The 20481-nt window shown below is 48.3% G+C and overlaps 1 protein-coding gene across 1 annotated transcript in view; it reads right to left on the bottom strand.

The window, feature by feature from the left end:
• The window catches only part of CACNA1B (calcium voltage-gated channel subunit alpha1 B), a 475550-nt gene that overhangs the window by 200654 nt on the left and 254415 nt on the right, over positions 1–20481 (bottom strand). Inside the window, exon 8 of the mRNA XM_077835554.1 lies at positions 477–592. Coding sequence (XP_077691680.1) covers positions 477–592 — 116 coding nt within the window. The remainder of the gene's footprint in view (positions 1–476; positions 593–20481) is intronic.

Below are 20481 nucleotides of genomic sequence, written 5' to 3'. Positions count from 1 at the left end.
GCCTCCGAGGAATTCACAGAGGGGCAGGGCAATCCATAGATGGGTTTGCAGAAGGGGTAAAAGCCATCCAAAAAATAAAGGAAAAGAAATGAAGCCACTGGAGATACACAAGGTCATTTTTTTTCAAATCGAGGCACCTAAGCTGTGCATGGTAAAGCACGGACACAGAAGTTACAGGCATGAACAAAGAGGCAGGTATGGGCACAGAATGAGTCACTGCAAGCACTTGTCCATTTTGCACGTGCAACTGTTTGTTTTGAGCACACAGTTATCTGTTTGCAGAAGCATATTTTGTCGGTGCAACTTAGGGAGCTGGGAGGACAGTGTGCCCTGCAGTGTCCGTCAGGGTTTCATGCTATTTAAAAGGGGGAGAGGCCTAATTTTTCAACACAAGGCTGTTTCCTTAGCATCACAAGGTGGTCGCAGTCACAGCACACACAAGTTGAGACAAAGCAGGAGGAGGGCTCTCTCCTTACCTGCCTTGAAGATCCACTCCAAGTACCCGTTCAGCTCTCGTTCGATCTGCTGCTGCCTACGGAGCTTCAGGAAGGCCCGGCGGTTCTCTACCCTCTCACGCTCTTTGGCGAACTCGCTGCAGAGAGAGAGAATGTGGATCACACAAGGTTCAAGACAGCTTAACTCCTCCTCCTTTCTCCTTCGAATTTACTTTTAAAACTCTCCATTGCCAGGATGCCTACAAAACACTTGTCAATAGTTAGGCAGCAGGTGTACGGACAAATATTGTCCCTTTGTTTCCTTTTGCTTCCCTATCTGTCTGTCTGTCTCCACCTGTCGTCTCAGGGCTCATACTCTGACTGTAAGCTTTTTGTTCTCTGTTTGCCCAGCCCAATGGGGTCCAGTGCAGGACTGCGGCTGTGAGGCACTACCATTATACTAAATAACTAAAACAACCACCATACCGCTGCTACTCATAACAACACTGCGTCGTAAGGTGCATGCAAACAAAACCCTCGGCTCTTCCCAGAAACACAACTTAATAAAGGTCAAAATATTATCCCACAGTGGAGGTGCCTGTAGGACTCGTACCGTCACAAAGCACGGTGAACGTGGATTAGAATTCAGAGTGGGGAGTTTTAGCCCATCGCTGAACTTTCACAGGCCTGGGTGGAGGTTCACACATGCAAGTCAAACTTGAATCAAGAGTGCGGGTGGGCACTCGGCAGTTATGGTCAAACATCTCACACAACCCTAGGCTGAGGATCTGGGAAGTCCCATTTGCTGCTAAAATTACATGAAGAGAAAGGAGTTCTTGTGGCACCTTAGAGACTAAACAATTTATTTGAGCATGAGCTTTCATGAGCTACAGCTCACTTGCATCCGATGAAGTGAGCTGTAGCTCACGAAAGCTCATGCTCAAATAAATTGGTTAGTCTCTAAGGTGCCACAAGTACTCCTTTTCTTTTTGCGAATACAGACTAACATGGCTGTTACTCTGAAACCTAAAATTACATGGAAACCCATAGTCAAAAATGGAACTATAAAGAGGAGTGTGCCAGAAATCACCCGGAACACAGAGTCATCTAATGGATCCCCCAGCCAATGGGGCAATCTCTTACACATTATATTCTAGTCTGTGTTTAAATCGCCCTAGCGATGGTGTATCCACCACTTCCCTCGTGAGGGCTATTCTGCAGCCTAACACACATCACTGTTAGAAGCTTTTCCTGATATTCTCCTGCTGTTCCTTTTGCTCATCATTTCAAGTCAGTGGCTCCCAGGAACACAGCTTTGAATTACCCTGGCCAGTCCCTCTCTCATTTTGTGGCTGATTCTGATCTCACCTGGGGGTAAATCAGGAGTGACTACACTGAAGCCAATGGAGTTTACACCTGGGTAAAGTGGTATGAGGGAGATCAGGATTGGACCTTTGGTGTTCACACCTTCCAAGTATTTACAGATGATCCTCTTATCCTCCAGTTAGCCATCATTGAGCCAAGCTGCAGCCTTCCAGTTACTTTTGTCATTCTTTTCTAGATTCCCATTCAAAGCATCCAGCCCTGTTATCCAAACATGCTCTATGGTTAACAGCAAGGGTGGGGGTAGGGGATTAGAGGTGCCGGAGGCAGCTTCATGATTTTCATTTCATCTGTCAAAGCTGACACTTTAGCTTAGTCGGGAGGGATTGTCTGACTGGTTTTGAAGGGACTGCAGTGAGAGCTTGATTCACAGCACAGCGCAACTGGCTAGCAGCTGATACTTGCCATCACATACGCCGTTATTCTGCTCTTCAGTCTCAATCTTATGACTCTCCTCTCCCCTCCCACATCCAACAGCACAACTCATGACCCCATTCTTTGGGTGGAGGAGCAGCACGGTCACTCCCAGTCTCAAGTGCCTGCCTTGGTATTCGGTGGGTGTCTAGCTTGCGATTCGCAAACCTGCACGTGTCGGCGGGGATACTGATTTCCCTCTCTGTCTTTTTTTAATGTTCTCCTTTCTGGTTCAGCACCCATTGGCCCAGGCCATGGGACCTCCAGTCAGTTTTGATTTCTTTCAGAGAGAGGAGGGATGAGACCTGACAGTGCCGGGGCAGAGACAGTACTCCTTTAAAACTGCCATGCCTGGAGGCACAGCTGGGCTATGATTACTGCTATACAGTGTGTTTCACTGCAAATTATGCAGGGCTAGATTGTGCCAGATAAGCACAGCCCTGAGTAGGAGGTGATTGGTGCTGCAGTGCCCCAGGCAGAGTGTCCTGAAGGACTGCGCTTAACCTGTCCAAGATTTAGAGCAGTGGGAGGCACAAAAACAGGGCCAAAGTCTCCCCTGACCCGCTTCTGGGCAAGGTGTGCTGCAGTGGGCCTGGACAGAGCAGTCTTTGAGTTCTCCTGAGTGCAGCGACTATGAATGTTCTTGGCTCTTGAGCAATGCACCTAAAATGTGGGGAGAGGTCCCTTACACGTGCACATCCCACCCGCCCCCCCCAGTCACAATCTGGGCCCAGGGAAAAGTAAATCCTAGCTGAGGTTAAATATGCTCTTGGCTATTGACTAGTGGATTTAGATCCTGCAGTGAATGAGGCAGAAAGGCCCAAGACTGTGATACTGTGGCTCCTAACCAGGCTCACTGACACCTGCTTGTAAGATGCAAGGTTAGACCTTGTGACAGGCTCCAGCCAACACTGACTAGCAGAGGAAGTTGCATGTAATCAACTATCATAGATACAGTCCCTGGAGACATGTCATTACAGTGACCTCTGCCAGGTACAGCCACAAATGGAATATGGTTAATCCTGAAGTTATATGCTCTACCACTGCCACATGCAAGAGCAAGGCTGTATTTCAGGCCAGGCCTCTTGTTCTCCAATGGTGGCTGAGTTTGGACAAGCTGTGGAGGAACGAGCACGTCAATTCACTCCTCATTGACTCTCTGGTATGATTAAGGAGCTGCCACCCAAGCCACCTGGACTGCAGACAAGGGTGCTTTGGGGAAGGGTTTTCCTGGTGGTGACATGTAGATGCCGGGTGGAAAAAGAGGACTATCCCCATGCATCTGCTCACAGTGGGGGAGATTATTTTTTCCCTCCATTAAAATTTTCAACACACACACACACTTTCTTAAACATTTTTCTTTCTTTTTGTGGGGAAGTGGGGACAACACTGAAGACCAACAAATTCTCAAGTTTTCCAGTTTTGGGGTTTTCAGCAACTGCCCGCCCTCCCCCCCCCCCCACACACACATACACAAAATGATCACAAATTTCTATTAAATCCAAAAGCCATTTTCCATTAAAAAAAAGTATGTTGTCAGAAAATTTTCATCCAACTCTCGCTGAGAACAGAGAAGGACCCCGAGATGGGGGTGGCTGGCATTAAATGAACCTTCCGATTTATTTAGCAAAATTGTTATTTGCACACCAGTGACAACCAAAAATCCCCCATAGCGTCACAGAAGTGAAAGCAGGAAAGAGCTATCCAGGCATCCCGCCACACAGCAGAGCAGCTCTCAACCGACAGGACTATTCCTTGTAAGGTGATCCCCGACATTGTGTCCCGTTCACACAGTGGGGCTAGTTTACACAGACTGTGGCCTTCTCTGTTTCAATGGGTGGATGCTTTGCAACATGATGTCACGCATACTTTGGGGCAGGAGGTAGATGAAGCACAAGAGAGTGCTCTCACCGGGGAGGTGAGATGCTAACAGCAGTGACCCATGCAGGCAGGGCTATCTAGCCTTTCACACACCAAGCTCTAACTTTAGGAGAGGAGATTTTTTCCTGGCTCTTTTTCATTGTGAATTTAATGCTGCCGGTGAAGGATGCCAGACTGACAGCCCTGGAGACAGAAAGCCCTTATCTATCCCCAGGACGGGCAGCAGATTCTCCAACAATTCACTGCAAGTTGGAGCTGGAGACAACCATCTCCAGGGGTTGGATGGCCCATGACCTGTTCATCTCTTTTTGGCATCACTTTTCCAAGTGTCTCTCTTCTCTTTCTCCTACTGTTGTGCAAATGAGTTCAGGCACCAGAGACAGACTCAGAGTGGTTCAAGGAGATGGTTGTTTCATTGATCTACTCTTGAAAGTAAGCTGGTACAAAGAGAAAAACACCCCCCCCCCCCGCTGGGCATAAACTCCACCTAAGTCTGGTGATCCAAGACAGTACCAGGTTACCAAGGTGCTGATGGAGGCACCCATCTACATAGCCCAATGCAGTTGGCTCTAAAACTTTCTCCCATCATAGCCCACTTTTACCAAGGCAAACAACAGGATTGGGGGAGGTAGTGGGAGCCTGGAGTCTTGGAATAATTCAACCCAGGCTACCTCAAATTCCCATCATCCCCTTCAGCCTCCCATCAACCTCCCTGTTCATCTATGTGCGCCCAGAAGCCAGATTGTCCCCCCACATGCTCCCTAATGGCTCCCTGCTACTTCCTCCTCCACCTCACTCTCTCCTGTCCCAGGGGCTCCCTGCTGGCTGGGCACCAGCAGGGGGCACAGTGAAAGCACGGCACCATAGATGTTCTCCCCACACCCAGGGACCACACCACAGTGAGGCTGGCAGCCAGGAGGCCTCACTATGGCAAACCCCATACTCAACTCCTTGCTTGGATGCAAGACAATCAAGCATTATGAGGCCTACATACGGAATGTATCTGTAATAAATTACATGGAGACACCACACCCATGAACAGGGATCAAACCCAGGACCTTCAGCATGAAAACCACTTGAGCTAAAGGAGTCACTGCTTTTGCTCAGCGCAGCAGGCTGTTCAAGTTGCTGGAGTCAGCCTATAGGAAGAGACACAAAGGGTGGTCAACTTCTGGGTGGGGAGAAGATGAAAGTAAATCAGGGTGTAAAAAAATGTCAGGACGGCCATTTTGAGGGAAATCATCGCTAAGGAAAAGAGACCATTAAGGTAAGCTAATCACCACCAGGACCAACAGGGGATTATTGCCTGATGAAGGTCTTCCAAGTGGTTTATCCTTGTTCGCTGTAAATATTTCAAGCAATGTGGTTTCCACAATTTCCTCTGGCAGTGACATAAACTGTGTCACAACATCCAAACCCTTGACTTCCTTTCATTGGTCTCTGCAGAGCAGGTCTCAGGGTTAGCTCTGCTCCTTTAGAGCAAACAGCTGAAATGCAAGTGTCGGACAATTTGGCCATCGTTCTTGGGTTTCCTACCAGCCTCTCGGGGTCAGCTACTTCTGACTTCCTGTGTGACCTCAGCCATGTCCTTCAACCTCCCTGAGCCTCGTTTCCCCATCAGTAGAATGGGGACATTAACATTTACCCATCTCAGATGAAAGCTGCTATGTACTGTCTATTAATTATTATTATTATATACAATTACCTTCTTATACAGAGCCATATAACTGTGCTGTACATAAATTATCAGAACACAGCTCCTAAAATAGGATGGCAGCCATAGGCTACTGAATTGAAAGCCATGCTCAGTACAAGCAGGCAGAGAGAAAGAGAGAGAGAAACTGAAGCACAGACCTAACAGAGCAGTTTCATCACCATCCAGTGCCCAAAAAGAGATGAGCTGGGCACATGCAAAGGCCCCTTTAGTTTGTGAATCAGAACCTAGTTCAGATGCCTACAACTCTGTCACCTCAACTGGGAATTGACCTTCCACTGATGAAGAGCTACACTGAATCTGCCGTGCATAGCACACAAGAAGCTAACGGCGTGCAGCACTATGTGGAAAAACATAATCCCATCTGACTAGAGTCCAGCCATATGAACATAACTGGTGAGAAGGCTATTCTTCCTTGTAGAGCTGGCAAGCCAGGCGGCTGTTGCAGAGTCTGGGTTGGTCACTGGCTGAAGAGAATTCTCTAGGTGGAAAAATAAAGTAGGCCGAGAGAGATGGATGAGCTCTGCGGAGGCTAAATTTGGAAGCTATTGTTGCTGAATGTAGGGCAGTGCCCAAGAACAGGCTTGCTAGGGAACAGCAAGCAGTATCTTAAACAGCCTAGTCATTCAACAGCCTAGAGAAATGGACAGCTGATGCCTAATGCAAGCTGAAAATAAGATTTGGAATAAGGCAACTTCTTTGGTTCCCTGGGATCCAGACCCCACAGTCAGAGGAAGACTGAATGCAGCAGTGAATCTGTCAGCATAGCATGTGCTGGGGCCAAGCTTGCCTGAGTGGTGCCAGACAGCCACATGCTGGTTTGCCTCATTTGGCAGGAAAATGAAAGACTGAGGAGTGGGAGGAAGGCAAGAGCTGTTCGGGGGGGAATGGAGGGCTGTGTGGGTGGGGGAGTTTGTCAGGGGAGAGGAGAAGAGGTGCCATTTTAAGAGGTTCGGGGGTGGGTATGACCCAAAATCTTGGTGGATCAGGGACCAACTTAGTTTTAATCCACCCTTGGTGTGAACAGTGATGAAGGAACCTCAAAAGACCTAGAGGTCTGGTAAAGACAGTTCTCCTAAATGTGGGATACTTCTCAGAGTCTTTTCCAAACCTTTCAGGAAATTAAAACTGGCCTAAAAATCTCCCAAGAACCTGCTGCCTATTAATTTCATTTGGTGACCCCTAGTTCTTGTATTATGAGGAGTAAATAACACTTTCTTATTTACTTTCTCCACACCAGTCATGATTTTATAGACCTCAATCATATCCCCGCTTAGTCGTCTCATGGATTTATATAGAGGCAATATTATATTTTCTGTCTTATTATTTATCACTGTCTTAATGATTCCCAATATTCTGAATCATTACATTCTAAGTGGCCATTCTTTGGCAAGGAAGGGAACAGGGACAAAAAAAATCTATTTATCAGCAAAGAAACAGCACAGTTTCCTTTCTTCACTAGACTACCTGTCACCTTGCTCCCAGCTGGAAATGCTTCTCCAAGGGGGGACAGGACTATAAAAACAAGAGGCAGACACCCCAAGACACCCCTTCCACTCTCCCTGTCTGCTGCATTCTCTGCACCTGAGAAGACAACAGAAAACAACTGGTGGACTTTGGGGGCGGAGTTCTGTCCTGAAGAGTCTGGTCAGAACCTTGCTGGAAGCACTTGGTGAGAAATTTTGCTTGAATCTAATATAGTTTGTTCAGTTAGGCACCAGTAAACGTTTTATCTTTATTTTTCTTCTTACAATTTCTGACTTTTGTGCCTAATTACTTGCACTCACTTAAAATCTCTCTTTGTAGTTAATAAACTTGTTTTACTGTTTTATCGAATCCTGAGAGTGTTAAAGTTGAAGTGTCTGGATAACTATTTAAAATAATAAACTGTCATATTATTCCCTTAAAGGAATAATGGGCTGAATATATGTGTACTTTCCAGGAGAGGGCTGGGCAGTACACAACACACATTCCTGGGGGAAGATCTGGGGCTGGGGGCATGCTGGGGTCACCCTGAAGTATAACCCAGGCTGGTGAGAGCCACGGTGTAGCTGGCAGGCAGGAGTTACCCACAGACACTCAGGGTGTAGCTTGCATGCTGGCAGGTTGTTTGTGAGTGTCCCAGGTGGGAGCTACTACAGCAAAGCATTGCAAGGCACCCAATGTTGCAGATTGAGGTGAGACAGCCCCCAACTAGACTGGATTGTGCCCCAGTATGTCACATAGGATCCAGCCTGGTTTGTTCTGGGGCAGTGAAATATTGATAGGCCTAATCTTGGGGGTGTTCAGTCTGCTTCTCCACTCAGGGAATGGGGCAACACGCCAACTCTTTCCCCATGGCCTGACAGTGACTGTGTCTCCATCATCAAAAGAGTCCACATATAAGCAGGAACACTTGGCTATATTTAAAGGACGGTGGGAGGGAGCAGGTTCCTTAGACTCCTCTGGCTCATTCAGCTTCCCTGTGGGGTGGGAGAAGAGAAATGGTGGGTTTTGCTTAGCCTTCCCTTTCATTCTGTGGCCATCTTGCTTCTGATGAAGAAAGCCATTCCAGGGTGGGAAGTACCACATGTCTAAAGACAGCAGTATCACAGCTGCATGGGTTACCAAGACACCATAAGAACACAAAACGGCCATCCTGAGTCAGACCAATGGTCCATTTAGTCCAGTATCCTGTCTTCCGACAGTGGTCGGTGCCAGACTGCAGTTGGTACATCCCTCCATTGTTATCAACCCCACGCCAGCCCTTGGAGTGCGTGTTCCTGAGGCTGCTCCATCTTGAACTCAGCCTCCTTTGTTGCAACATGCTGCTTCTCCTCAGATGGTTGTCAGCCAGTGATGACACTACCATTACGCTGCACCTGCCAGCCCACCCTTTCTGCAGCAAGCCCACATTCTCCCCTCCTGCAAATCCCAGCTACAAAGTCCTTCAAAGCCCCCGCAGCTTATCTCACTAGGAATCCGATCTTGTTAATGTTCTTACGCTTCCCTCAGTAACCACATTAGCGTTCCAGTGTTTATGAAAAACGGATCCTTGCTCCAGGGGAAGAATTTATTCTGCAGGTTCATATCTCTGTGGTGTCTTGCTGGAGCACAGTAAATCCATTGTAACATGCAATCCCTCCTGGCTGTAGCAAAAAGCAGCCACTTTGTGATTCTGTTTATACAACTAAAAGACATATGGACACCAACCCTCCGTGACTCTAATATCCATTTAATCACTGCTAACCTGCCCTAGGAGCGAGAAAAAGCAATGAGAGTGCGCTAAGGAGAAAAGAAAAGAAAAGAAAAGAAAAGAAAAGAAAAGAAAAGAAAAGAAAAGAAAAGTTAGAACTCAGGGGACTAATCCTGCAAAGTGAAAAGCATTGCCAAATGTAGATGTATTTGCAAATGCAAATGGCATTCCATGCCAAGCATCTGTCAATCCCATTGACTTCTAAGGATGCTTAGAAATGGGTCCAGGAATTAAAATGGTGAGTGGTTTGGCAGCCCTGAAGAGGATGTAGAAAAAGACAGTGAAAAAAGAGGGAGGGGATTTGAGATACAGTAGCAAAGCTCAGGACCCTAGCAGGGTTAAACGTAGGCTGTCTTTCCTTTGATTCCAGCCTTGTTTAGCTCCAGATGGATGTATTTTCAGTGGGAAGTGTCACTTGAAACAGGGCCAGCAACCCTTTGAATTCTTTTGGAAGCTGAATAATTCAGGTAGAAGCCCACCACCTCGCCCTGCGAAGCAGCACACCTCCGAGAGCCTGAAATGGTAGGTCAGGGAGATGGCTGCAAGAGAACAGAGACCCCCATCGTGCTAACCTCTGCATGTCCCAGCGGGCCAGCCACAGTCCGACCACCTCAAAGATGCCAACCTTTGGTGTAGCTTAGAAAAGCTCCTCTGTGCAAAGAACAAAGGCAGGCTCAGCAGCAGCTGAATTATTCATATCAGCAGATAGGAGCCGTAGGGGTGGGGGAGGCGAGACGAGAACATCTTTCTCTTCAATGCCCTAACCAGAGCAGCTGCTGAGAGGTTACAAACACAGGTAGAAAATAAAATGAAATTTGTCTTTAAAAAAACCAAAGGCAAGTAAATTGGGGGGAAATAATCTGAAGCCTATATATGGTGGGAGAGAGAGACAGAGAGAGAGACGCAGGCAGCCGCAAGTCAAGAGAGATCCAGGAGTGACAATGGGCCACACATTCGAGAGGAGTTTGCAACGCATCATGGTAGCAGCACAGGCCAACACAATTCAAGGCTGCATGCACAGAGGTATCAGGGTGCTGAGAAGGAAAGACACAAGCCCGTGGCTATCTGGCCATGCGGAGAAAACTGGTTTTGGAACCTTGCTACCAAAAAGATATAAACAATGTGAAGAGAGATTAGTGAAGACTGAAGGACACAAATGTATCTCAGGTACATATAGGCCTGCTCCCCCCTTCCCAATCAGATATTACTATCTGAGAACCTCACCACTTTTAACACATTTAATCTTAACAATAGGCTTGTGAGGTAAGGTAGCACTATTACCCCCATTTCATAGATGGAGAATTGAGGCACAGACAAGCTAAGCAATTTGCCCGTGGTCATGCACAAAGTCTGTAGCGGAGTAGAAAACTGAAGTCTTTCCAAATCCCTGGCTAGAAGCATAACCACTGGGCCATCCTTCCTTTCTGTTTAGGAGGGAAAGAATTACATATGTCGAGCTTGGCTAGGAAACCACTTGGAAAGGAGGTGGTACAATCTACGGGTGCAAGAAGGGTGTACACACCAAGAACAAGGAGGAATTGTTTAGAGCAATACAAGGGGGTATATAACTGGGCTGGGATGAAATGAGATGAAATTAGGGAAGCGAAGTATTTGGCAAAACATCACCAGGAACGTCTTGGTGTTGATGACATCTAATACAACTGAGAGGGCTTTGGTTGCAGCACGGCCTCTCAAGGGAAGGGCTGGCTGCCCTGTCACTTTGGACATTTCAAACTGGAGAGCGGGCTCTGAGAGCCATGGAGAAGGGAGGGTACGTGTCTGTTCTCACTTGCCTTCCTTCGGAGCTGTGCATAGCTGGTGCCTTTCAGCATCATTCCTGGACATTCCCCTCCGAAAGGGAGCCCTTGCAGGGAGGCGTAATGGAACCAGCAGCCACGGCGCCTGATGCTGGGACAAGGAGACAGCACGCCAAGCTGCGTGCCCATTGCAGGCACTGCTGCGCTAGAGGCATAGTCCGGACCTGCTGATGGGGTTTGCGCAGGGAGGTCGCACAGCAGCTGGGAGGAGAGGAGGCCATGCCGTCATCCCTGGCCATGGAGCAATTCTGCAGCTGCTTCTGCACTGCGGAGAATACAGCTGATGGATCCTCCTGGCAGCGGCTATAACCCTGCACTTCCCCCAGCCTGCCATACCCCATCCCTCATGACGCGAGGCTGAATGGCCCTGGGGAGGGTGCGAGAGAGCCCCGTCTGCCTGTAGGTAGACTGTGGTGTAACTACCCTGGTGCCGAAAGTAGAGCAGCCTCTGCTGGTTGAGCCCCCACAGCCTCGTGAGCCTGGGGCGGCTGCACCACTGTAGCTATTCCCCTGAACGTAGCCCCCACGGAGTGCAGGGCGCTGGGGCGGCAGCCTCCCTGTTCAGGCTCTCCCACCTCCAGACACACAGCAGACCCATCCCAGCACTGCTGTGTGCACGGCCTTCTGCAGCCCCTGCGTGGCCCAGTAGCTGCGCCGGCACGAACGAAAAAGCCTGGGCACCGGTGAACCGACGGGCTCGAGAGCCGCACAGGAAGCAGAGGCCCCGAATGAGAAGATGCTTTTTCCAGCATCAGTTTCTGGAGCATAAAGGCACTTGTGTAACGACACCAGCATCTGAGCCAGAAGATTAAATCGCCAACATTGAACAATACGCTTCGAGGAAGCGTGAGGGAGGACTAAGACTTGATAATGATGCAGATGGCAGAGCATGTTGCGACAGATCTGCCCTCAGTGCTCCCGCTAGGTACATGAAATCCCCAGCATGCCCAGTGCTATCCAACCCCGTCTGGCCTCCTGGCTGGCGTCTGGCTGCGTCATGCTGTCCATGGGAGAAAGCCCCCCCCCGTTGCTTCCTGACTGGACTCAGAGACAGGGCTACCCGGAGGGCAGGAGAAGCCCAGCTGGCAGAGCCACCAGCCCTTGCTAATAGCTGGCATTTATCTCAGGAAGGGCCAAGGTCTAGGCTCGATCAATCCTGCACAGCCAGAGCTGCTGCTGCTGCTGCTTCCCTCTCGTCGCTTGCAGAGAGGAGAAAATAGCTCTCCTCGGCTAGCTGAAAAGGGATGAAAGCATTACCGGGAGAGCGATGCTCGCAATCAATCCAGGCTTTGCCACCATCTCTATCTTTTGAGCCTGGAGTGAATCAAACATGACTCAAACAGAGAAAGCACCACGTGTTCCCCGGAGACGGGGAGGCGGAAAGGCCCAGAGACGAGCCCTTTCATGCCCTTGCAGCCTCTTTGTCTTTACACCCAGCTTGTGTCAGTTGCGATTTTATTTTCCTGGTCCAGGAAGTAATGCTGCAGACCCCATAGCAGTGCAACTCTGAGGCGGGGGTTTGGGGACAGCAGCCCCATTTATCCCACAGCATCAAGGGCCATTTTCAACCTGCGGCAGAAAATGAGAGGGAGTGGTGAGGGACGCTGTAACTAGATCCAGCAACTCTCCATCCCAATGGGAAAGGACAGCCCCAGGCAGCTTAACCTAATCTGGTCTCCCCATTGGTTCATACTAAAGGCTCCATCCTCTACCTCACTTCCAATAGGGGTAAGTGTGTAAAACACGGAGTGAGTGAATGACAGACAGCTCTCGATACCCTTTAGTGCAGTGGCTCTCAACCAGGGGTACGCGTATCCCTGGGGGTACCCAAGGTCTTCCAGGGGGTACGTCAACTCATCTAGATAGTTGCCTCGGTTTACAACAGGCTACATAAACAGCACACGCAAAGTCAGTACAAACTAAAATTTCATCCATGCAAGGACTTGTTTATACTGTTCTATCTACCACACACTGAAAGGCAAGTACAATATTTATATTCCAACTGATTTATTTTCTAATTCTGTGGTAAAAACGAGAGTCAGCCATTTGTCAGTAACAGTGTGGCTGCAGCACTTTTGTATTTTTATGTCTGATTTTATAAGCAAGTAGTTTTTAAATAAGGTGAAACTTGGGGGGAGGCAAGACAAATCAGACTCCCGAAAGGGGTACAGTAGTCTGGAAAGTTTGAGAGCCACTGTTTTAGTGGACCACACACAGAATAAGGGACCAATTACCAAGGCTGCAAACTAAGGGTCATTGAACTCAAGTGGGGGGGCCTGTACTTTGGACCAGAAAATGGGCAGCGGGTATCAGAGGCTGGGAGAGGCTGAGCCTCCCCGAACAGCCCAGTGTGGCCCTGTCCACATGCCACCCATGTGGTGCTCTAGGGCTGGGATCAGGGGTGCTGGGACTGTGCGGCCTGCCCGGTGCTCCGGGGCTGGGGGGCACTGTGGCCATACCACCTGCCTGGTGTTCGGGCTGCAGGTGTAGAGGCGGCCTGGGGCTGGAGCAGGGAGGCCAGCGGCCGTGGTGGGGGTGCTTTGGGATCCGGTGGGGCGCGGGGCCTCAGGCAAAAGGGGAGGAGCCAGGAACTAGCCTCCCCCAAGGGCCAGTTCACCCACAGCCCATGGACCAGAAGTTCTGCTCTCACCTCTGCAGGGATCACGTAGTCTCTTTGCTGTTTACAGCAATGGGTTTGTTACCCAAGTGGGGTGGCGGTGGGAAAGAAGGGAGAGTCAACCCATCTCGTGCTCTGTCTGCAGGTCTAATGTGGAGCAGAAGGTGGGCTAAGCCCCACAACAGAGATCACCCAAAGCGAGAGAGCAGGAATCTGAAATTGATGCAAGATACGTTTATAGCACTGACATCCCTTTCCATTATGCAGCATTTCTGAGGCAAGTAATTGATATCAGCCAAAGCGAGATCGCAGTAGGTAAGCGTGGGATGGAAATAAATCTGGGTGGAAAACGAGTGATTGTCCCTCATAATGAGGGAAGAGAAGGACAAAGGAATTTTTTGCCATTATGATACATTAATTAGCTTTCACTCTACTGCAGTCTCTGCATGTCTCACAAGCTGAAGTTTTATTATCTCAATCTAGCAGAATGCTGTGAAAGGGAAAAATCTGTCACGAAACTTAGCAAATTGAGCCACTAAGACAGACGGCTCAATGAGGTTTGAACGGAGCTGGGCGCTCCCAGCCAATAGGCTGCAGTAATCAGGACTGAAGCCACGGTTACCCAGCACACAAGGGTAAGGAATCCCCTGGGGACGCTGTAAGAGATGGGAAGCAATGATAATCTAGGACACACTACCTCAGCACTGAGAAAATAGCAGCCAACGGGAAGAGAACGTATGGAAAGTTCAGTTCAGACGACACCGTGATAGGGCACAACCTGCTCAAAATGAGCTGTGGCAGGAGAGATTTAAGATGCGTTGTTACAGTGAGCCATGAAAGCTGCAGTAGCTCTTCCAGGGCAATCAACAGCTGCTAGCTCAAGCCAGAGATGAGCTCTTCAAATCCACTGAAATCCATTAAGCCTGGCACCTTGAAGCCAGAGTCATTCTCCGTGTTGAGCGATATCGAGCAGTATTCCCTCCGCAGAAGGACCCTCCCTGCCTGGCCACTCGGAGCCAGTGCTGTCGATCTGGCTGTGGCAGAGTATAAAACACGCTTGGAGTGTTAAATATAAGTAAGGGTGCTGATGTTGTCTATCCCTGCACACGGCTGGTCTAGACGATGCACAGGTATGTCTCCACCAGGAAAAGCTACCATCTTGGTGCATCTCTGCACTTCCTGGTTGCAGCTGGGAGCAGAGGCCCCAAAAAGGCAGTTCTTGCTTCTTGGTTGGGCTGGAAAATCCCCAAGGGCCACCATCCATGTTGTGGAAAAGCTCGTTTTCAAGACTGGTCCAGCACCATCCTTCACACTCAAGAGGTTCACATGTAAAAGCATCCAGGCTTTTGGATGCACATCCGGAGTGAGCCACTTGTAACTACTCACTCCCCTCCCAGCAACGCTGAACGTGGTCTGAAAAGACTGCTGGTGCGGGTGTCTCATCATCCCCACATCTGCCCAGCAATTAATTCTGCCCCTAAGCCCCCAAATCAATCCAGTCCCCACATCAGTTCTGCCCCCACATCTGTTTGTACCCTCCAGCCCCCTCTTCAGTTCTGCCAGCCCTTCAGCCTCACGACTTCCCCTCCTGGGGTTCTCCCCATGTCTGGGGGGTAGGCTGCAAGAGTTCCCTCTTCCCCTCCCCAGACCCAGTGTTGCCAGGAGGGAGAGGGGAAGTGGGAGGGGCAGGGGAGCTGTCAGTCACTGCTCACAGGACTTCTGCTGCAGCTCTGATTGGCTGCTTGCCCCACTGGCCCACCTTATAGGGAAGAGCAGCCAATCAGAGGGGGGTTTCCCCGCAGGTGGCAACCCAGCTCAGTGTGTCCCCACTTCAGCCCGGCGCACTGTAAGCCCTGACCCACAGACCAGCCCTATGCACTGCTCCTGTGGGAGGAATGCTGGCAGCTGCTGGTGCCCTGTGCTCCCACCGCTCCCATCACTGATGGCAGAAACAGTGGGAAATTGTTAGCAAACAGCCTAATTAATTCAGACCCAGGCTCAGGCTCTGTACCAAGTTCATACCCATCCTTTTTTGATGACACCTGTCCCCTTGCTCCTGCCATGGTACAATCTAAAGCAATTACACAGGCCTGGTCAAAGCATTTACACTGAGCAAAAATGTATAGGAATGAATCTGTTGGCTCATTATTGGCCACTGTTACCACCCCGTTCACATCCAGCCCCCAGAAGTCTCCATAATCTCACTGCCTAGGCCCTACCTGGGGTGAGAGGGATCTGGCTCAGATGGGAACAGCAGTAGCAAACTGCAGCCAGCAGCCAGGGAGCTTGCTGTTGAGGAAAGGCTGGATAGCAGGCAGTCTGGAGGAGACTCAGGAGGGCCTGAGAGCTGGACAGAGACACACCTTGATGCTGGGAGGGGGACTTGCTTTAGGTCACAGCAGGAGGACACAGAATTGTAGCCTGCTGCCAAGAGGTGTACAAGGTTATAACTGGACCTGGTTACCTTGTATACCCCTGGACTGCCCCGAGGGGCAGAGTTAGGAACTATTAGCTGATCTCTTGTGTATGTTAAAAAAAAGCCATGCCTAGATTAACTGCCCCGTTTACTCCTGGTAGGACCCTTTTATCAATATGAAGCATGCGAGTGTTTTGGGGTATCCATCCAGCGCTGGAGCCAGAAGAGCCCAGTGGCTGGAGCACCTCTAGCACTCGCGTCTGATCTCACAGCCTACCCCCGGCACACTACCAACCATTTAGGGGACCACAGCACTCCGAGCCACACCCTGCGGTGTTGTCGGTTACAGTAGGGAGAACACTATATAGCCATCCACACAACAGACCCTGAAATACTCCATGAATGTTTTAATAACTAGCTAGGGCAGACCACATTTCAGCAGGCTGAATAAAACAGTTAAAGCATGAGCAGATTAGTGCCAATGTGGATGCAAATAAACTAAAACTGTTCAGCTAGGCCTTCTGCGACTGCATTAGTGGCCTTGTGGAATCTCCAAGAAGGCACGGCTTCTGGGAGCTAAGGTGGGGATTGTGGGATAGGTACCCAGAGGGCACTGCAACCAAAACAGTTTAGGACAGCACGACTATGGATGTAGGACAAAACGTAAACTGATTCAGCCAGGCTAGTATAGACACACGGGCCTGTTTGTGGTTAAGTTGGATCAGTACAACCAATCCAGTTCACTAGTGAAAACGAAGCCTGAGATACTCCTACTTTGGGTGGGCTCGCTGCAAGTTGCATGGGAAACATTGGTCGGGTTGTTAATTTGGTTTCTGTGAGGTAAACATTTTCCTCTTTAAAAGGCTTTTACTGTCTCTGTAACTGAAGAGTGCTTGCGGACACCTTAAGCCAGTTTGATACGTTTTCTAGGGCACGGATGACTGGGTTGATGGATGGATGGCCAAACACACACTGTATCTGTCCAACTTGATCAAGTACACCATCCACTGATGTTTATGAGCGGGAGGGTTAGCCCAGTAAAACAGATGCCAGCCAGGTGAATTATTGGCATCGGTCATCTCTGAAGGGTGTCTCAGCTACTCATGCTCAGCTAGAAGGGTAGTGCTTGGGATGTGGGATCTTGGTATAGGTAAGGGAGGGAAGGAAGGAAGGAGTGGGAGTGAAGACCCCCAAAGGTTCTAAAGGAACATAGAAGACAGCCTGTGAGGGAAAAAAATATGACTCACTGCAGAGCAGAGAAGGGATAGGCATACCCTCAATTTGAGAGGAACATGGGGGAAGGCTAGCTCAGTGGTTTGAGCATTGGCCTGCTAAACCCTGGGTTGTGAGTTCAATCCTTGAGGGGGCCATTTAGGGATCTGGGGCAAAATTGGGGACTGGTCCTGCTTTGAGCAGGGGGTTGGACTAGATGACCTCCTGAGGTCCCTTCCAACCTGATATTCTATGATCTGGCACTGAGATCTACCAGTCTTATTCCTCCCTGATCAATGGTTCCAAAGGATAATGGCACACAAGCTCTGAAATTCCAAAGTGAAGAACATGACTGCACACAGCTGTCACGCTATGGTGAGTATGCAGCTTTGTTCCTGCTGCAGAGACTTGCACCTTGTCTACACTAGAAAAATTAGGACCTCGATTTCATCAACTGCTAGAATTTGGCTGCATGAGTGATAAGCCACTGGTGTAGACATGAAAACCCATGCCATGGGGCTAAAACATCCTAACCTGGTCTTGAGCAGTTTAAGACTGGTGCAGCTGCATTACCACTGGAAAACGGGTACTGAGTTTGTCCTTATAGACTCACCCTTAATGTCATACTGAATCGATATGGCAAGGGTATGTCTACACTACAATCCGGAGACCATGTGTAACGTAAGCACATCCAAGCTAGCTTTGAGCCAGCTAGCTCACTAAAAATTGCATCGTAGCCACAGTGGCATGTGTTCCTTTGGAAAATCTGGCCACTTTATTTTGGTGTCTCAAAGGGAGCTGAGCTCTTTGGACCATCTGACCCATGATACTTGCATGGGGGAAGAGAAAACAGCCACCCGCTTCAGCGGTGAGCATCATATGAAAGAGAGCAGAAAGCTCAGAAGGCCATTCTGAGAGAGTATTTAAATGTTAACTGATTACAAGAACATTGGCAGAACTTTGATCAGCATGCATGGGGGGGGGGCACGCCGTACAGCAGGCAGAGCCTAATCTAATCTGAATTACAGCCCCAACATGCTTTTAATTACATCTTTAGCCATTGTCACGTCAAGTGTGGTCTGATGTTTAGGGTTATTTTTATATCACAATTTTACTAACACCTAAGAGCCAAACATTTTTCTCCATTTTTTTGTTGTTGGTTGTTTATTTTACTTTAATTTCCACTGGAAACGATGGGGATGGAGGGGTTATTTGGCCTTCCTTTTAAAACAAATACCGCACCTGCAGTGTTTGCAACCCAAACATTGCCAGATTTTACTGGTATGTGAAAACCAGGAAGCAAAACAGGCTAGTTTATTTGCACTACTCACCGAGAGAGGAAAGGAAACAAAACTCCCAGCATAGAGAAGGGACAGGGGAGTAGTAAAGAGAGCCCACGTGCTAAGCCCTGTCTACATTAGAGAACAGTGCACTGGTGTTACATTATTGACACTCTACATCAGTGAAAAGCCGGAATGTAAACACACTGCGCCAATGTAAAGCAGGGTTTACCAATTTCCTCGGTACAAACCCAGCTTTACATGGGTACCAGACTTGTAAAGGAGTCTAACTAGTGGTGCAAATTTCTCTAAAGTAGACGGGACCAGAACCAGTAGTAGCTGTTCAAACAACATAGCTTTGCCCGGTACTCAGATATTATATAGCATTGAGTGCAGTATAAATGGCTAGCAAGCGAAATTCCTAGATAAATGGTGAAAAGTAATTTGATTATTTTTTATTACTGCTCTTTTCATAATCTCCAGTGCTACTGGGAATGTAGGTAATTTCATTTGTGTTTAAAGTTATTTATTATTGGTGATGGTTTTTGAGATGACGGCGTCTCTTTAAACAGGTCAGAAATCTATAGCATTTCCATTGCCACTCTGGGAAAGGGCCCTAATCCAGGAATCGAGAGGAATTCGTTAAAACCTGATCACAATGATAAATACCCAAGAGCTTATCAAAGTATAAAGGGAAGGCTAACCACCTTTAAATCCCTCCAGGCCAGAGGAAAAACCCTTCACCTGTAAAGGGTTAAGAAGCTAAAGATAACCTCGCTAGCATCTGACCAAAATGATCAATGAGGAGACAAGATACTTTCAAAACAGGATGGGGGGAAAAAAAACAAAGGGTTCTCTCTGTCTGTGTGTTGCTTTTGCCGGGACCAGAGCAGGAATGCAGGTCAGAACTCCTGTAAAGAGTTAATAAGCAATCTAGTTAGATAGGCGTAAGATTCTGTTTTGTTTAAATGGCTGATAAAATAAGCTGTGCTGAATGGAATGTATATTCCTGTTTTTGCAAAAAGAAAAGGAGTCCTTGTGGCACCTTAGAGACTAACCAATTTATTTGAGCATGAGCTTTCGTGAGCTACAGCTCACTTCATCAGATGCATACCATGGAAACTGCAGCAGACTTTGTGTCTTTCTGTAACTTAAGGTTTTGCCTAGAGGGATTCTCTATGTTGTGAATCTGATTACCCTGTAAGGTATTTACCATCCTGATTTTACAGAGGTGATTCTTTTACTTTTTCTTCAATTAAAATTCTTCTTTTAAGAACCTGATTGCTTTTTCCTTGTTCTTAAGATCCAAGGATTTGGGTCTGGGTTCACCTATGCGAATTGGTGAGGATTTTTATCAAGCCTTCCCCAGGAAAGGGGGTGCAGGGCTTGGGGGGATTTTGGGGAGGAAAGACGTTTCCAAGTGCGCTCTTTCCCGGTTATATTTTGTTAGACGCTTGGTGGTGGCAGCAATAAAGTCCAGGGACAAAAAGGTAAAACAGTTTGTACCTTGGGGAAGTTTTAACCTAAGCTGGTAAAAATAAGCTTAGGGGGGTTTTCATGCAGGTCCCCACATCTGTACTCTAGAGTTCAGAGTGAGGAAGGAACCGTAACAGACCTATTTAGTTAAAAGTCTATTCCATGACTTTCCATGTCACCAACTGTGGCAAGTGGAAGCTATACACGCAACTAGAAATCAAATTTAAAAAAAAGTCATATACATGTCTATGTAGTTTGCACGCTTAAGGTGTTGGACGTATATCGTCACACGAGTAACACTCATGGGAGGAGGATGGTATATTGATTATGGTGCTGACCTACGACTTGTGAGACCAGCATTCAATTCCTCACTCCGCTTCAGATGCTTTGTGTGATCTCAAGCAAGCCAGCTACCCTTTCTGTGCCTCAGTTTCTCAGGTGTACAATGGGGATTGCAGCACTGCCCTATTTCCCAGGCACGTACATAATGAGATAATGATAATGGGGGCCAGATAAATACTGAAGACATAATTTCGGAGTGAACACTTTTGGTGTTGGTCCCACTAGCACCTCAGCCCCAAATCCACGCTTGCCTCTGTTTT

The sequence above is a fragment of the Eretmochelys imbricata genome, chromosome 16 (assembly GCF_965152235.1).
Source record: "Eretmochelys imbricata isolate rEreImb1 chromosome 16, rEreImb1.hap1, whole genome shotgun sequence".
Taxonomy (NCBI): Eukaryota; Metazoa; Chordata; order Testudines; family Cheloniidae; genus Eretmochelys; species Eretmochelys imbricata.
The sequence above is the reverse complement of the archived record's forward strand: the minus strand, read 5'-3'. Positions and strand labels throughout refer to the sequence as shown.